Below are 15,015 nucleotides of genomic sequence, written 5' to 3'. Positions count from 1 at the left end.
GTTTAGAAGGGCTGTAAAGACCCTTCTTTGCTGGCTTTTTTATTTGAATTTCATCTTTTGAAGTCAAATCATTATATGCAATCTTTTATTTTAGGGTTTTTTCAGATTTTCAGATTTGAACTTTCTGGTAAGGGGAGCAACAAAAGACAGCATCAGCCTTTCTAATGTTAAGAAAATAATGCTGAGGTTTTACAGAGCTCCTGTGCCTTTAATTAAAATATTCCTTTCATTTGTTCATTTAGACTTTAATCCACCAAATTCATACAGGTTCTAAGTGGATTACAGAATTTCACAACAAGGGTTAAAAAAATTAAAATTAAAAGTCCAACACAGAAATGCCCCCCCCAAACCATCACAGTGCTAAACCCCCATATCCTCAAATGCCTTCCCAACAAGCCATGTTTTTGGAAACCGAATAAGGTGGAGGCAGACCAGAGGGTGAGCTGTTCCATAGAAGGGGACTATCACACACCCACTTGTTCTTTATCTTCCTATTGTAGACAGCAGTGAGAATCATGATAAATAGTCTCTTAACTGCCTCTGGTAAAAATGTTCATAGTCTCACTTTTCCCTCTTCCCATGAAGGCTGTTGCAAAGACTCTAATTGTTGACTTCCCCCCTTTTCTTCTTCTTTTTATACGTAACACTATTCCACTTATACAGCCACCTTAAACACCTATACTTAAAGTAATCACTCCATCCACACACTCTCTAGGCAAAGATAAGTTTCATAGTAGGAGAGTCTATTTATTTTTGGAGTTATACGTTCCAAATACCAGTTTTAAATATCTTAAGATAGACAACATTTGGTGGCCAAGTGTCCTACTTATATTTTTGGAGGACAATATTTTTGGAGGGGAGGCAATGATGTAGTCAGAGGGAATATGGTATTTATTTAAAAAAAAAGGGGGGGGTGAGTCCTCAAGTGACCCACTCCTGACTTTAAATAAGAAAGCCGCAGAGAAATTGATTTTCTTAGGTACACAGAATGAATATGGCACTTATATTTTATCAAATGTATGAGCTTTTGCCAACAGCATTTTAACTGGTCAGTTTAAATATTGCTTATTTCTATGAATGAATAAATTACCTATTTAAGACAATGACAATTGCTTAAGTATCTGTTCCTCTGTTTTCCTATTTCATCTATTCTGTTCTACTTTTCCCCCATCATAGGTTGTACCCATAAACCCAACTGCTTCTAGGTGATTTCTCTTACAGTTCTCCTTGGTTTTCAAGAGAACTGTGGATAATAAAACAAATGAAAGGAGAGCTAGAGTGAAAATGGTGGAATACTCAGAAGATTCTTTAGTATTACTAAACCTAGTGTGCCAAATATGCCCATTCCTGTTTATATAAAATCTTGCTACATCCCATGTTTTAGTGTAATATAACATGCTTTTTAAAGGGCTGACTTTGAAAACTGTTTAGATGTTTTAGTTAGTGCACAATCCTGAACCCAGGCTATTGATTCTGAAAGCATGAGAGAGAAGCATCTTCTTACTTCGTTAGTTAACAATAACAGCCTATTTCTGAACATATGTATAGATGCTAGTTATAGCTTATAAAGCTGCATAAAAGTTGGGCCAAAGCTACTTGAAGTTTTGCATTTTCTCTTATGGGCCTCTTCAAGTTACAATCTTTGAGATGTCCTTCCCATTGTGCTAGTACCAGGAATATATTCAGCGGGAAGTTGAGAGAGGATCTTCTTGGAATGACTGAGCCTAGATTTTGAAACCTACTGCAATATGAGGACAGGACCAGCCAGACAATTGTTGTAAATACATGTTAATGCTAACAGTTTTTGGCATCTTACTTGATATGCTACTGACATTGGTTTTGTGAGATTATTATTATTATATACTTTTTTATTTGTGTATTTATTTGATGAGTTTAAATATTTGAATTAGTTACTATTGTCATCTGCTTATAGCATTGTCTTTAGGAGAAAGATGGGCTATGAATGTAATAAATAAATAAAATAGAGTATTTTCCCATAAATATTACCCACCTAAGTTAAATATATCACTGACAATTGCAGGAAAGAGCTAGAGTTTAAATATAAGTTGAAGAACAGGCCAATACATTCATTAAAATTATCATTAACTGTGACATAAACAATGGGAAGTAGTATGAAGAAATCACATTACATTTGGAATTATAAGATTAGTGTGTGTATGTATCTTTATGTAACTACTGGAGGATTTTTACATATATATATATATACATATATATTTATGTCAGGTAAAAACAAAGAAAATGGACAACTCCAGAACAACTACAAGTTACCTAAAATCCAAACACAGGTATGCAATGAAAATTATTTTTATTTTTATTAGTTTGCATATTTGTTGTATAAGTGATGTATCAAATGTGAATCTGAAATTTTCCTTTTTTCCATACAAAAATTAATAATATATGCAAACACTGCTATTAATTCCTATTCAGAGACCCTACAAATATTTCTCACTTTTCACATCAGAAGTATTCCATCCAAAGCAGGGTCAGGATAAACTGGATTTAATTGTCTTGTTTGTATTTTTAGTATTAAATACATTTTTGATTATGTGAATTATTATAGAAGATTTTTAGAGCTGAAATACTTGGTTTACAATTGTTTGGCCCTTGATTGCTCTATAATATGACTTGAGATCTTTTAACCAAGCAACTGGGAAGTACAGAGTAATATAATACAGGTTCCCAGCACATCTCCTTTCCCTTGTGTTGAAATGATTTAGTATCATTCCAGCACATTAAGATTTTAAGTAAATCTTAAAAGTAAGATTTTAAGTAAATCTTAATAATTTACTATTTCTTGCACTAATAAAGCCATTTCCCACCTGTTGCCATCCAGGTGAGTTAGGACCACATATCTCAGAATTCCCAGACAGTGCTGATTGTGAAATTTCCCTATCCCTAGTTTCAGTACATCTGGGCAGGTTGGGAAAGGTTGTTCTAACTACATGAAGATCATCTGTAACTTCTGGCTATGTGTAAATATGTGTGAGTATTGTAAGATAAACAGTGGAAGTTTTGAACATTCACACATTATTGTAACATTAATTTTTGGAATCTGACTTCATCAAATGTAACAGTTGCTTCATTGTACAACTGAAGTTATCAAGAAGTCATGCAGCAAGTTTAGGCAGCTATCACTTCACAAAAGTTAATATGAAGCCATCTAAAAATCTGAATGGGAAATTCTAACTATAGAACCTTAGCCTAGTACTTAAACTGATAAGAGAGTTCCCTTTAATTTAGATATTTTGAGGACCACCATATTGATTTCCTTTTCTTTTTTTTCTTCTTTTTTTGCCAAAGTTTAAGGAAATTTCCTGCCATGAGTCATCATCTTGTTGACACTAGAAGCTGAATTCTTTCACACTGGTTGCAGTGCAGTGATTCAGTTAATTTATAATATCCTAGTGAATTTACAGTATACTGGGGAATGTACTAGCAATCCACTTTGGATTTACATATAGTATATACAGTACATATAGTCCAACATTGCATCTCATGAGTGGCTTGGCATGTTTAGAGTTGGAACACTGGTTTCCGAGAATTACATCAATGTTTAAATCTTTCTTCCCCTCCACCCCCGATTATTGTATAAGTAAGAGCACAAGCCCTTTTCAGTTGTTATCAGTGGGTGTTGCTTCTACTTGCAGAGAAAGGAACAAGAATAAGCATGCTACCTACATTCTCCCTTAGCTATCATTCAGTTTTTCCTCCACAAAAAGTATCTGTTGATAGAAGAGTTTTTTGTAATTTTGAAGGCTCTTTATGCAGTTAAGAATCCTTATATACCATGGATTCAAGAAGCTTTTTTCTACTGACAATCATGTTCTATGAAAGGAAGGCAAGGTTACTGAAGACAGGATTCTTAGGTCTGGGAAAAGAGACAGAATTAGCTTGTTTGTCCCTTGTTAGCAACATTATGAGAATGACCAAAGAGAGCTTATAAGTATTCTAAATTGCAACATCATTGCTAATGTAAAAGGACTTAATACATAGAGTCAACATGGCATATCATGTTTATTAATGTTCCTAAAAAGGATATTACAGTGGTGCACTGGAAAACATACAGAAAAAGCATTTCATCCCCACCCCAAATTAGTTTAATATAAAAGGGAAGCTAATTTTAAAAAACAAACAGGCAAATATTTAGAACTTGTCAGAGCACTGAGTCTTTGGAGTGTCCAAAGGAACATTGGAATTTTTCTGCCTGTGTATGATTTTTAGCACACCAGAAATCAAAAACAGAACTTGGTATATGCATTTTCATTTACTTCCTTTTCTCCTTCACATATAATGTTATAGCACAGCAGAGTGCTTTAAACTGTTAAATTTCCACATTTGTTCTCTGAAAAAATGGCTTAGCCTTCTTGTTTTAATTAGTAAAGTTTTGTAAAACAAGAGGTGTCCTCAGGGCGGTATGTGTGTCTGCATGATTGAATCCCATTTCTTTTTACATGTGTTGCACCAGCTTGACTTTTTTTACATACACTCCTGAGTGTAACTACTGCCTAGCATATCCCGTATGTGTGATAACTGAGTTTATTTTATTTCAGTCAACTGAGCATCAATAGGGCATGATTTACTTATACCATATAATGTTGACAGACTGTGGTACAAACATATATTGTAGTATGGGTATCAGAGAATGAATTTTTTACAACAACACCTAAGAAAAGCTCAATATTTTCAAACGTGCTTTAAATTATCTTAGCCAGCTCCTTTGGGAGGAAATGAGATTAGGCTAGGCTAGGCTAGGCTAGGCTAGGCTAGGCTAGGCTAGGCTAAGCTAAGCTAAAGCAATTGCCAGATGATTTATACAAAGAACCTGTTTTGTGCAAGTTATATTTAACTACTTAGAATCAAGGAAGGAAGAGGTAGAATTTCCCAACTGCTACATTTAGTAAGAGACTTTGTAAAAAGAAAAAGAAAAGACCCTATTGAAATTCCTAATATATCTTGCCATTCTCAAAGAATTTTAAAATTTAGTGACACTAACTTACATTTTCCGAAGTCATACTGATTATTTTTCAGCAAGACTGCAAAAGCTTTACAATTTTATCTAACAACATTGTCCACTATTTTATATGGGATATATATTGAGCTCATAATTTCTTGGAAAATCTCCAAAAGAAAATCCTGTTTTTCTTTTATCCTGGGGGCTTGTTGCAATGTTAGGTTTTCAGTCTGTCTTTCCCTGGAACTCAAAGAACCCTTTCATGGAAGTCTTCCCTCTTTTTATCTATACAATAAAAAGATTGTAAAGTGGATTGAAATGAGAAATTTTGGTTGGTTCAGAATGACCCAATGAACTTTATATTGGGATAGGCATTCACACCTGAAGTCCCCAGTCCTAGCTCAACACCTTCTAGACTATATTGTACTACATTGAATTTATGCAATATTAGTATGGTACATATTTTTGTTAAAAGTACATCAATTTCACATTTGACTTGTTTGAATGGAACATGAATGGACTGCATCTGGCCCTGATTCTTTGTTTTCAGTTTTGTCAGTAAGTTCAACTGTAGTCCTATAGCTGCTTTCACTTAATGACCTAGTTCACACATAATGCCATATCAAAGATGTTTTGTTTTCAGCTTAGCATAATATGACCATTCATTTGAAGCATAGTTTATTTTTGGCAACAAATGACATCTGGAAATTGTGGTTTGCTGATGTATCCATTCTGGCTTGATTAATATGTTCTATTGTCTGAATCCAGAATCTGACTTATTCCAAGCCTATTACTTACTCAAGTCAGTGCTCCATTAATGTCTACTAAATATTTGCAGAAGAAGTGGAGAAAAAAAAAATGAATCAGTTAGATCAAGTTGTTATTTTACTTAAGTGTTAAGACTGATTCAGATTTTTAGGTGTGTGTCAATTTTTTTTAAAAAAATAGGAATATAATTAATTTACTTTCTATTAAATAGTTCTACCTTCCAGTGCGCTTATCTCATATAGTTTATATATAGATATAGATATATAGTGTGTATGTATGTATGTATGTGTATATGTGTGTGTGTGTGTGTGTGTGTGTGTGTATATATATATATATATATATATATATATATATATTCTCAGATATCATATAAAAGTGAATTATAAAGGCTGTGTCCTCACTTGTGATGAATTTTAATCTTGGATATAAAAATATCATGGCATAACAGATTGGTTAGTCCTTAAGGACCCATAGGATTATTTGTTGCTAGACTGTCAGTTTAATGCAGGCCAAAAAAATTAAAATTTGGATGTTGTGGGAATGGATTCAGATTTGATGGACCCTATACAATCCTTAACTTGCAGCAGTAGGTAAAAGCTCTCTGGGCTTCCATGAGCCAAACATATCAAGTTTTACACAGTGCCCTGAAAATTTAAATTAGGTCCATTAGCTGTCAAATTGGAATGTAAGTGTTAAAAAAAACATTAAATTAGGGCTAGGCAACCTTGTGTGATGTTTGGGTAAATTATCTCAGTGGAACTAAAATGTTGTAAAAATATTTTTAAAAATTGTTCATTCATTAGTTGAAAAGATAAGGTGATGCTTGACTATGAAATACACATTGAAAGCTTTGTTTCTGGGGCCTCTTTAAAAGGCGGTGACAAGCTCCGTCCAAAATATAATTTAGTCATTCAAGAAGAAAAACTAATCAGTTAAAATATAATTATTTCAGATTCCCTGATACTCTGGGTTATCATCGCTGGACAAAAACAATGGATTTTTTTTTGTATTGTAGGAATGAGAAACAAATGGGGTGGGGGTTTTTTGGTTTGTTTTTTTTTTCCAAATGAACAGGGCTTCTAAGAATTTTTAAAAGATTGGCAGCAACAGTTAAAGTGCTTAGCTTACAACATCCTTCCCCCATTTTTCTTCTCTGATGCCCTTCAGCAGCTGGAATGGGTATTCATGACATGTGTTTATGAAATTAAGCACTTCATAAAATATTTACTATGAAATAAACAAAGAAAATGCTTATAATTCAATAAGCTGTCATCTAGTGCATTTGCTGTGCATATGAAAGCTATATGCACTACTGAAAAAAATAAATTTTAGAAAGAAAGAACAGTATTTGTGACTTTAAAAAAATATACTGATATTTCATGTATCCCTTTATTTTTACTTTTCTTTTCTTCAGTTTATACCAGATTCAAAAACTCTTGTTCCAGTTAAAGTAATCAAACAAGGTATTGTGGGACTTCTCATGCTGATATTTATAGAATAGAAAGAATGTGCATGAAAAGAATTTATGAGTGTAGCTTGTATGCAATGGAAGCATAAATAAATATGCTTTAATTAAGCATGGTAGAAATGTTCTAAAATATCACCTCTTTCAGCAAATTCAGTTGCCTCAGACAATTCCCCTCAGATGTGAGAGAAATCTTGCAGTAGTCAAGTCATATAGCAGAACTTGTCATCCTTGCAGAAAATCAAATAAAACTTGGATTGAATTCATCCTTTCCCCCTCCCCCCCAATGGTTTGGCAACAAAGCAGGAATCCCTCCTTATGTAGCCTGTGGATAGGAACAATTCAAGGAAGGCGATGCAGAATCAATACTGTCACAAGCTTTTTGCAAATAAAGCTGTACTGCATATCAATATATTGATTTTGATAATTCACAAGATTCTGGCCCCTTGTCAAGTAGATTTTTAAAAAGTATTCTAGTAATATTTGATAAGTGCTATATTTTAGTATATTTCTTTCCCAACAGGAAAACTATTTTCCACTTAGCAAAAATTGTGTACAGCATTTTGCATGACTAGATCTAGTCCAAGAACCCAGTTTTGCATATGGTCATTATATCAGGAACCCAGAGATCTGTACTGGAAAAATTAAAGTGAATCTTGGATAGGTATGCCCAAATTTAAGTAGAAATAACCTGTAACATATTATCACGTACATTATCTACCATGGTTCAGGGTTTTGTTTTGTTTTCCTTTAGGAACAGGGATCACTCGAGACTTAGTGTGTAGATGGTGGCATTCAAGGCTTCAGTAAGAGATTGACTGTCCATTTCAGATCCTCCAGTGGTTTTCATGGCTAGTGGGAAGGGAGAAGTTTGTTTTGGTAGATATGGTCTTATCTTCCAGAGAAAGCTACAGCTGTCTCCTAGTAATTTATATTTACCTGTAATTTATTTAATAAAATAATGTGCCTGACAAATTGGCCTGCTGACGTTTAAGGAGTTGTCCTGATTCCCACTTATTAGTGTGGTCATGTGCTCCTTCTTTGGAAAGAATGTCTGGAGACAGTCCTCTTCTTTTTGACAATGTAAAAATTGCTGTCCTTCCACTAACTCTTTGCTCTTCAAATCCAGTACAACTTTGTAGTAAACTGAGAATAGTCTCAACACCATATTATAATTCATTGTGAACCTTATCCACTCAGTTCTGCTTACAAATAGAAAAGTTCATTTAAAATTCATATTCTTCTTCACATTCTCCTCTTTCTCTGCCTTCCAGATAAAGACTCTGCATTTTGATGCATGTCTTATCAAATAATTAGTGCTGCTTCTGTAGATTTGGCCTATGCATTCCCTCAGTTTCTGTATGATGTCAAAAAAAAAAAGATTATTTGTGTTATTTCTGTACCTATCTATCCCACTGATTCCCTCTGCCCCCATCCCATTTTGTCTTTTAATCAGATGACATACATTCATTTAGCCTCCCAATATATTTCCTTGATACAATTTTTCTGTTCATTCTTAAATGGTGATAGAAGCTGCTGTGGAAAAGCATGATTTTGAAGGGCTGCATGCCAATTTAAAGAAATAATTAGTAAATAGTCCCTATTATAACAACCACATATAAATTTCCCTCTCATGTAGGCGCTCATTTTTTCCTTCATTTTTAGAAATTCCATTTGCAACATAGGCTAATGGGAACATTTTCTGTTAGCTTGAAAGGCAAGCCCTTCAAGCATGCCATTGGACCTGGTGCATTACTTCCTCTCTTGTAGCTGCCAAAACTACTTTCACTAAAATCACTGTGATTTTTTTATTGCCCTATCTGAAGTTTCCAAAGTTTCCTAGTCTGATAACTTTTCACCTTCAGATCCATCTTTTCATTATGTAATGTTACATAATACTGAATATTGAGTTTCATAATTTTGTAAATATCGACAAAAGTATCTATAATTTAATAGAAATTAGTAGATAATAAACGTACAAGAACATTCAGAAGCATTCATATCAGCCATAATATGTATCAGGTTTATCACACAAAAACAGGTATATAGATTTCTAAGAGATCTATATTAAAATATTGTATCTATAATTCATTCTTATTATTTTCACAGTTCTTCAAAATATTACACATCGGACACAGTCTAAAATTCTAGAGAAGTCTCCTTTATCAGGACCAATACTAGGTGACTAAGATGTTCATTATTTCTTATAGGCAATTGGTGACTTACTTTCACAACTTATTTTTGGGAGGCTCTAAGTGGATATAATAGTTAAACTAAATCTTATTAGTTTGTACTGCATTTGATCATGAAGCCATATAAAAAAGGAATTTAAAAAATCTGTAGTTAAGCTTTTTGTAAATGGTAGTGCCAATTTTGCTAATAACAATAATACTTTATTTCATTAATATTATCACTTCTTGAATGACATTAAAATTTTGGTTTGAGATCCTGACATCTCCAGGAAAAAGTTACTGTAATTACAAGAAAGCCTGTTTGGGGTGGTAAAGGAAGCCTGTTCTTCAATATCAGTTATTGAAAAATGAACACATAATTTTCTATGTTTATAAGATGAAGCTATCATTCTTTTCTTACCTCTTTCTCCTCCAACTGACCCTTTCTACTACTGAGACTAAACTCTACATAACTGGAATATTAGAAACCTTCTAAATGAATGACTCATTTATCTGTATGTGTAGTGCACCTTATTGTTCCTGATTTCAATGCAACACAACAGAAAACTCCATCTTCTTCAAGGTTGGATGTATTTGAAAAACCAAAGAAAATTCTAGGTAAGTAGAAAGCCTTAAATGAGCAGAATTTTACTCTGAACACATAGGCTGAATGTAGTCCACTGGTCAAGTATTACAACTGCCACATGCTTAACTATGTCCATGATGTGAAATGCCAGATAAGTCATTGGATCTATATACAGCTTCCAGAAGGCCACTTTACTTATTTGCCTAACTAACCATAGGTTATGCTGGACTAAGGCAGATACAGATAAAAATCCAAATTTACAGAAGCTAGATCTAGGCCAGCATAGCCTTGTTCTATTACTCTGTAATGAAATAATTTCAGAAAGATATTATGACAGCAAGTGGGAAGATTAACTTCTGCTATGACTCCAGAGTTAATTGTACTAATTACAACTAGTACAAATTGTTATTTAACAAGGACTTTAAAAGTAATGCTTTGTAGATAAAGTCCAACTGACTGCAGTTTATGGTTGTTTCTGATGTGCCAGGTCTTATTTCCTGTTAGTGACTTTTTCCATTTAAGTATCCCGGGAGACTATTTCTGATTATTACCTGTAAAAGTTCCAAAATCAATCTATTCAATTTTTTAAATGATAAATGTGCTAAATTAAATTGCTTAAGTCATGATTTGCTTCAGAAACTAATTCAATTGTTTCCCTATCAGTTATATTTAGGAAATCAGAGTAGATTAAAAAAAAAAAATCAAGTCTCATGAATGTACAGAAGATTTTGCTACGGAGTTCTATGGGAGTGGATTTATTTAATGTTGTTATTGTTGCTATAGTCAGTTTTGTTAGATTGGTTGACAATGTTTCTGTCAAATTACTATAATTATGTTTAGATATATTATTTATTTGAATTTTAGTTCATTTACTGTGGATTTTGTTGTCCTGGGCAGACTCAGCAATATATAATAAATATACAATTTCCACCAGAATACAGATGGTAGTGCTGAATTAGTTATCATTTGGCTTTCTCTGGTAAAACTTACATACAGAGAAAGAATTTGCCTATGACAGATATATTTGGAAGAAACATAGCTTTCCAAATGTTGCATTTAAACACATTTTTTTAATTTAAAAAAGCTTGCATCAGAAAATGTATGTAGAAAAACATTTACATCTGGAAATGTATATAATAAAATTATTTCCTGAGAAATTTTCATTAAAAATAATAGACTTTCAGGCAATGTGGTGTGAGTTCTTTATATTAAGGAAAGTTGAAAATGAAAATAGATGCACCTATTGAGAGTGTAAAAAGTACATATGGTGAACTGGAATACTGCTCTACTAACTTAAACAGTAAATTGAATCAATGTATACTAATTCACACAGCCTGAATACAAGTAGTTAATATTAGCCGCAGATATAGGTTATAGTTCTTTCCTTTAAAAAGTAAGAATTCTACTCTTTGCTTTATGCAGCTAAGAATAAAACTCAAGAATGGCTTGCAGAATCAAAGACATCAGAGGTAAAAGAAATCACCCCACAATCCGAGACTGGTAATTATTTTGCTCTTTCTTTCTATATAGTGATTTGACAAGGACTTTTATTTAATTATTTATATTGAACTAAAATCAATAGAACATTACATTATTCGGCAACATATATTGAGAGACATACATTTTCCTGATTTTTATTGTTCAGTTTTTCAGTGACTTCCAGAAGCCCACTGAACATGTGTGAAAAACACTTGAGCGCTTAATCTGTGTTTTGTGCAGTTTTACTTCGGGGAGTAGCAGTTGAAGATGTATGGGAAGAGAAATCGGGGAACCAGCTTTTGACTTATCAAAAGGAGGGAAGCTGTGGTTTCCCCAAGTTGGCAAGAGAAGCAGTGGGTGGAGATAGGTAGGAGTGGTGCCAGTTTTCTAATTATCCATGGAATGATCATTCCATGGGACTTGAGACCTGACAGCAGGAGACCAAACACCTTTCCAGTAAATCTGCCTTTCTTCCCCATATATTAGGCAGTGCAGCAAATAATCCATGGGTGGATGGGCATTTTTGTCCAGTGGTATTCAGGAAGACTGCTGGAAGCATGTCAAAACCAGTATCCACTCAACCCCTCTGATCAGGCATTACTGAGCCTGTGTGGGCAACATTACTCTGATGAGTAATAGCTAAAGAGCCACTTCTCCCACCCCCTTCCCCAACAGTTCTCTGATCATTTGAGACACCTTCTGTCACTGCCATGCATACTTCTTTGTCATTCCTCCAAACCCTTGAAACCAGGTGTCTGATGTCAGCTCTAACAAGGTTAGCAAGAAAAATTGGGGATATGGCTTTTTGGCACAGAGCAGAGACCTGACCCTTCTGCTTTCACAAAGCAAATGCTCTTGAAAATCATTGCCCAGGGACTGGGGAGATCATGTCTCTCCTTTAATCTTACCTCAGTATGATGCACTGCAGATAGACTGCACAGCTCATCTTGTGCTGAAAGAAGCTGGAAAACACTCCATTAACATAGAAGCAGAAAACAGGTTAAGGCTGCCTTTTTGGAAGTTCAGGAGCAAGTTGAAGATAATGTCATCTTTTCATGTTCTCTAAATATGATTGCAAAGGCATCACTAATCTGCAGTTAACAGATTGTGCCAAAGAAACCGTAATATTTTCCCCAAGTAGATGTCTCTATTTCATAGCTACAGTCACCATACCTTTGAATTTTTGAGCCTAGGTTCTGTCAAATTCAACTTCTTTTCTGCTTATTTCTGTTAGTATTATCTGTTGACAATATTGGTATTGTCTGTTGACATCATGCTTTTTTTTTTTTTTTTAAATATTGACCAGCAGGCTGGCTTTTGCACTCTCTTCTTTAACCTTCAATGAGAAAATTTTTAAAGCTCCCTCGCTTCCAGCTACCAAAGTGGTATGACTGGCATATCTGAGCTTAATGTTTCTTCCAGCAATTTTAATCTTAATTTCTATTTCTCCTAGTCCAAGTGAAATAAATATGAATACTGTATAGAACCTTAGTACAGAGAATGACAATAATGCAGCCTGAAATACATTTAGCAGCATCCCATAGACATATACTTAAATGTTAGCAGTTCAGTTAAAATCAGATAACTATGCATGGGATTCTGCTAGGTCACTTCAATAGTACAAAAGTTTATACCATGAAACAATAAATAATAATAGATAAAATATACATGTTGACACAAGCCAAGCAACCCCTTCCCCCAAAGCATTAAAGCAATTTAATGGGAGGGACTGACACTGGAAGGTCAGTGCACTTTTGGAGCTTTGGTCAGATGTAGCTGCTTTAACATTTCAGATCGGGGTGTTTCACTTGCACCAATACAGTTTGTGAAGTGCTGCTTCTGAATGTGTTGCACAGCTATAATATAAATGTTAAAGAGACTTTATTTATGGAACAGAAGCAAAATTTTGCTAAATCACTAGTTGATCACAGAATACACATTTTTCACATGATGGCATTAAACAGGCATCTGCAGGCTGAGATCCAGAGCTATTATTAGATGTACAGGTGGGCATCTGCTGTCTAAAGCTAGTGAACTGGATATATCCCTTAATGAAGGCAAAGGGAAAAATGATCTGAAAATTGTTATGCAATTGTGTGTGTGTGTGTGTGTGTGTGTATGTTTTACATCATTCAGATGAGAAACAAGGTTGAGGGTCTTGTAACTCACCTGATTACTTCTTGGTTGAGGGCCAAGGGAATGGGAATGAACTTAACCATAGAGTTTCCCCTTGAGCACATATTCTTTAAGAACCTGTCTGGGCTGAACATTGACATGGGATCAGCCTCACTTCAGGCCATGTCCTAGTTCCTGTAACTTTTGCATTGGAAAAATAAAGCTGCCATTTGAGCAGACAAGCTTCTTTTCTAATGCAGATTCCTGGTACAGGAAAGAAAAGAAGGATCCAGAATGGGATTGTAATGAGGAACAAAGAGCTGAGCCATCAACTCTAGGCCAAAAACTCAGTCTGCTGTTGAGTCCCCGGTCCAGCCATTTGCATTAAGAAAAGCCCATAATGGGTGTTGGTGCTTTTGGTTCTTGCAGAGAACAAGTCATTTCTGCTTCTTTACTGTGTTGGAACTATAGCACAGTCTCTCCTTTATACCTTACTTATCAGAATGCTTAAGGAGTATGTGCTTGTAATATATTGCACGGTGTGCTTTTAAAGTCACATATAATATTTTATATCACATCTGACTTGCTGTCAAAGAGTAAATTCAGAATTTAGATTCTTTTTTGGCAGTTCATTTTCTTCATTTTCTTATTTGTGCCACAAACTTTACAAATGTGTAAATCTGCTATTTCAGTTTTTTTGCGCTCCATTTTCAACAAGTCAGAACAGTTCTTACTTTACCTTTATAATATAGCCTGGGCTTCTTCATGTTTGCTGATATTTCTTCACTCCTTAGTCTTTTATGAAATTACTCAAGCTTCCTGTGAATTCTTTTCATGTATAAATTACATCTGATCACTGGGATGTTTTCCATTTGATTTCAGTGACTGTAGGACTGGCTCTTGTTAGCTACAACCTTGCCTGTGTTCAAGGTTTATATAGAAAGGACACCTTGGGATCAAGCTTGACACCTGGTGACTAGATGGACCTAGGTGTGCATTTATTAGCAACAACAATAAAATATTCGCCTCCATTGGTAACAATAAAATAGTTTGCCATTGCTTTTGAAATGTTATCCAATGTCTTAATCTAGCCTACAAACCTGAAACATTTTGGTGCTATTCTATCCAAGTACCATTTAGGTCCATCCCTGCTTAACTTTCAAGCCCAGATACAATCTAATGTATTTTATAAAAAGTAGTTCATATCCTTCCTAGGTTTGATCCATAATTTAGCTTAATTTTATTGATGTTAACCAAGTTTAAGCTAACAGTCATTATATTCATACAGCTATGGCTGAACAAGATTGGGAAAGTAGTAAACCTACAGCTCCCAGTGTCTCAGAAGAATCTACAATCAGTCAAGGTAACATATACTCTTTCCATGCTTAATTTTGCTGTTTGGAATTACAAATTAACATGTACTCAATTGAAAGACTGCCACAATGATGCATTGTTTTTC

The 15,015-nt window shown here is 34.4% G+C and overlaps 1 protein-coding gene across 4 annotated transcripts in view; it reads left to right on the top strand.

Annotated features, from left to right (window-relative positions):
* The window catches only part of ABI3BP (ABI family member 3 binding protein), a 199,234-nt gene that overhangs the window by 51,849 nt on the left and 132,370 nt on the right, over positions 1-15,015 (top strand). For all 4 annotated transcript variants that reach the window (XM_088140806.1, XM_088140805.1, XM_088140804.1 and 1 more), the window contains exons 6-11: positions 2,245-2,306; positions 7,155-7,203; positions 9,315-9,386; positions 9,902-9,994; positions 11,385-11,462; positions 14,845-14,919. In XM_088140806.1, the coding sequence (XP_087996932.1) occupies positions 2,245-2,306; positions 7,155-7,203; positions 9,315-9,386; positions 9,902-9,994; positions 11,385-11,462; positions 14,845-14,919 (429 nt within the window). The remainder of the gene's footprint in view (positions 1-2,244; positions 2,307-7,154; positions 7,204-9,314; positions 9,387-9,901; positions 9,995-11,384; positions 11,463-14,844; positions 14,920-15,015) is intronic.

This window comes from Python bivittatus, unplaced genomic scaffold (assembly GCF_059951505.1).
Source record: "Python bivittatus isolate LINGU-HERP-01145 unplaced genomic scaffold, Pbiv_v1 ctg000340_np1212, whole genome shotgun sequence".
Lineage (NCBI taxonomy): Eukaryota > Metazoa > Chordata > Lepidosauria > Squamata > Pythonidae > Python > Python bivittatus.
This window is presented reverse-complemented; position numbering and strand designations above follow the sequence as displayed.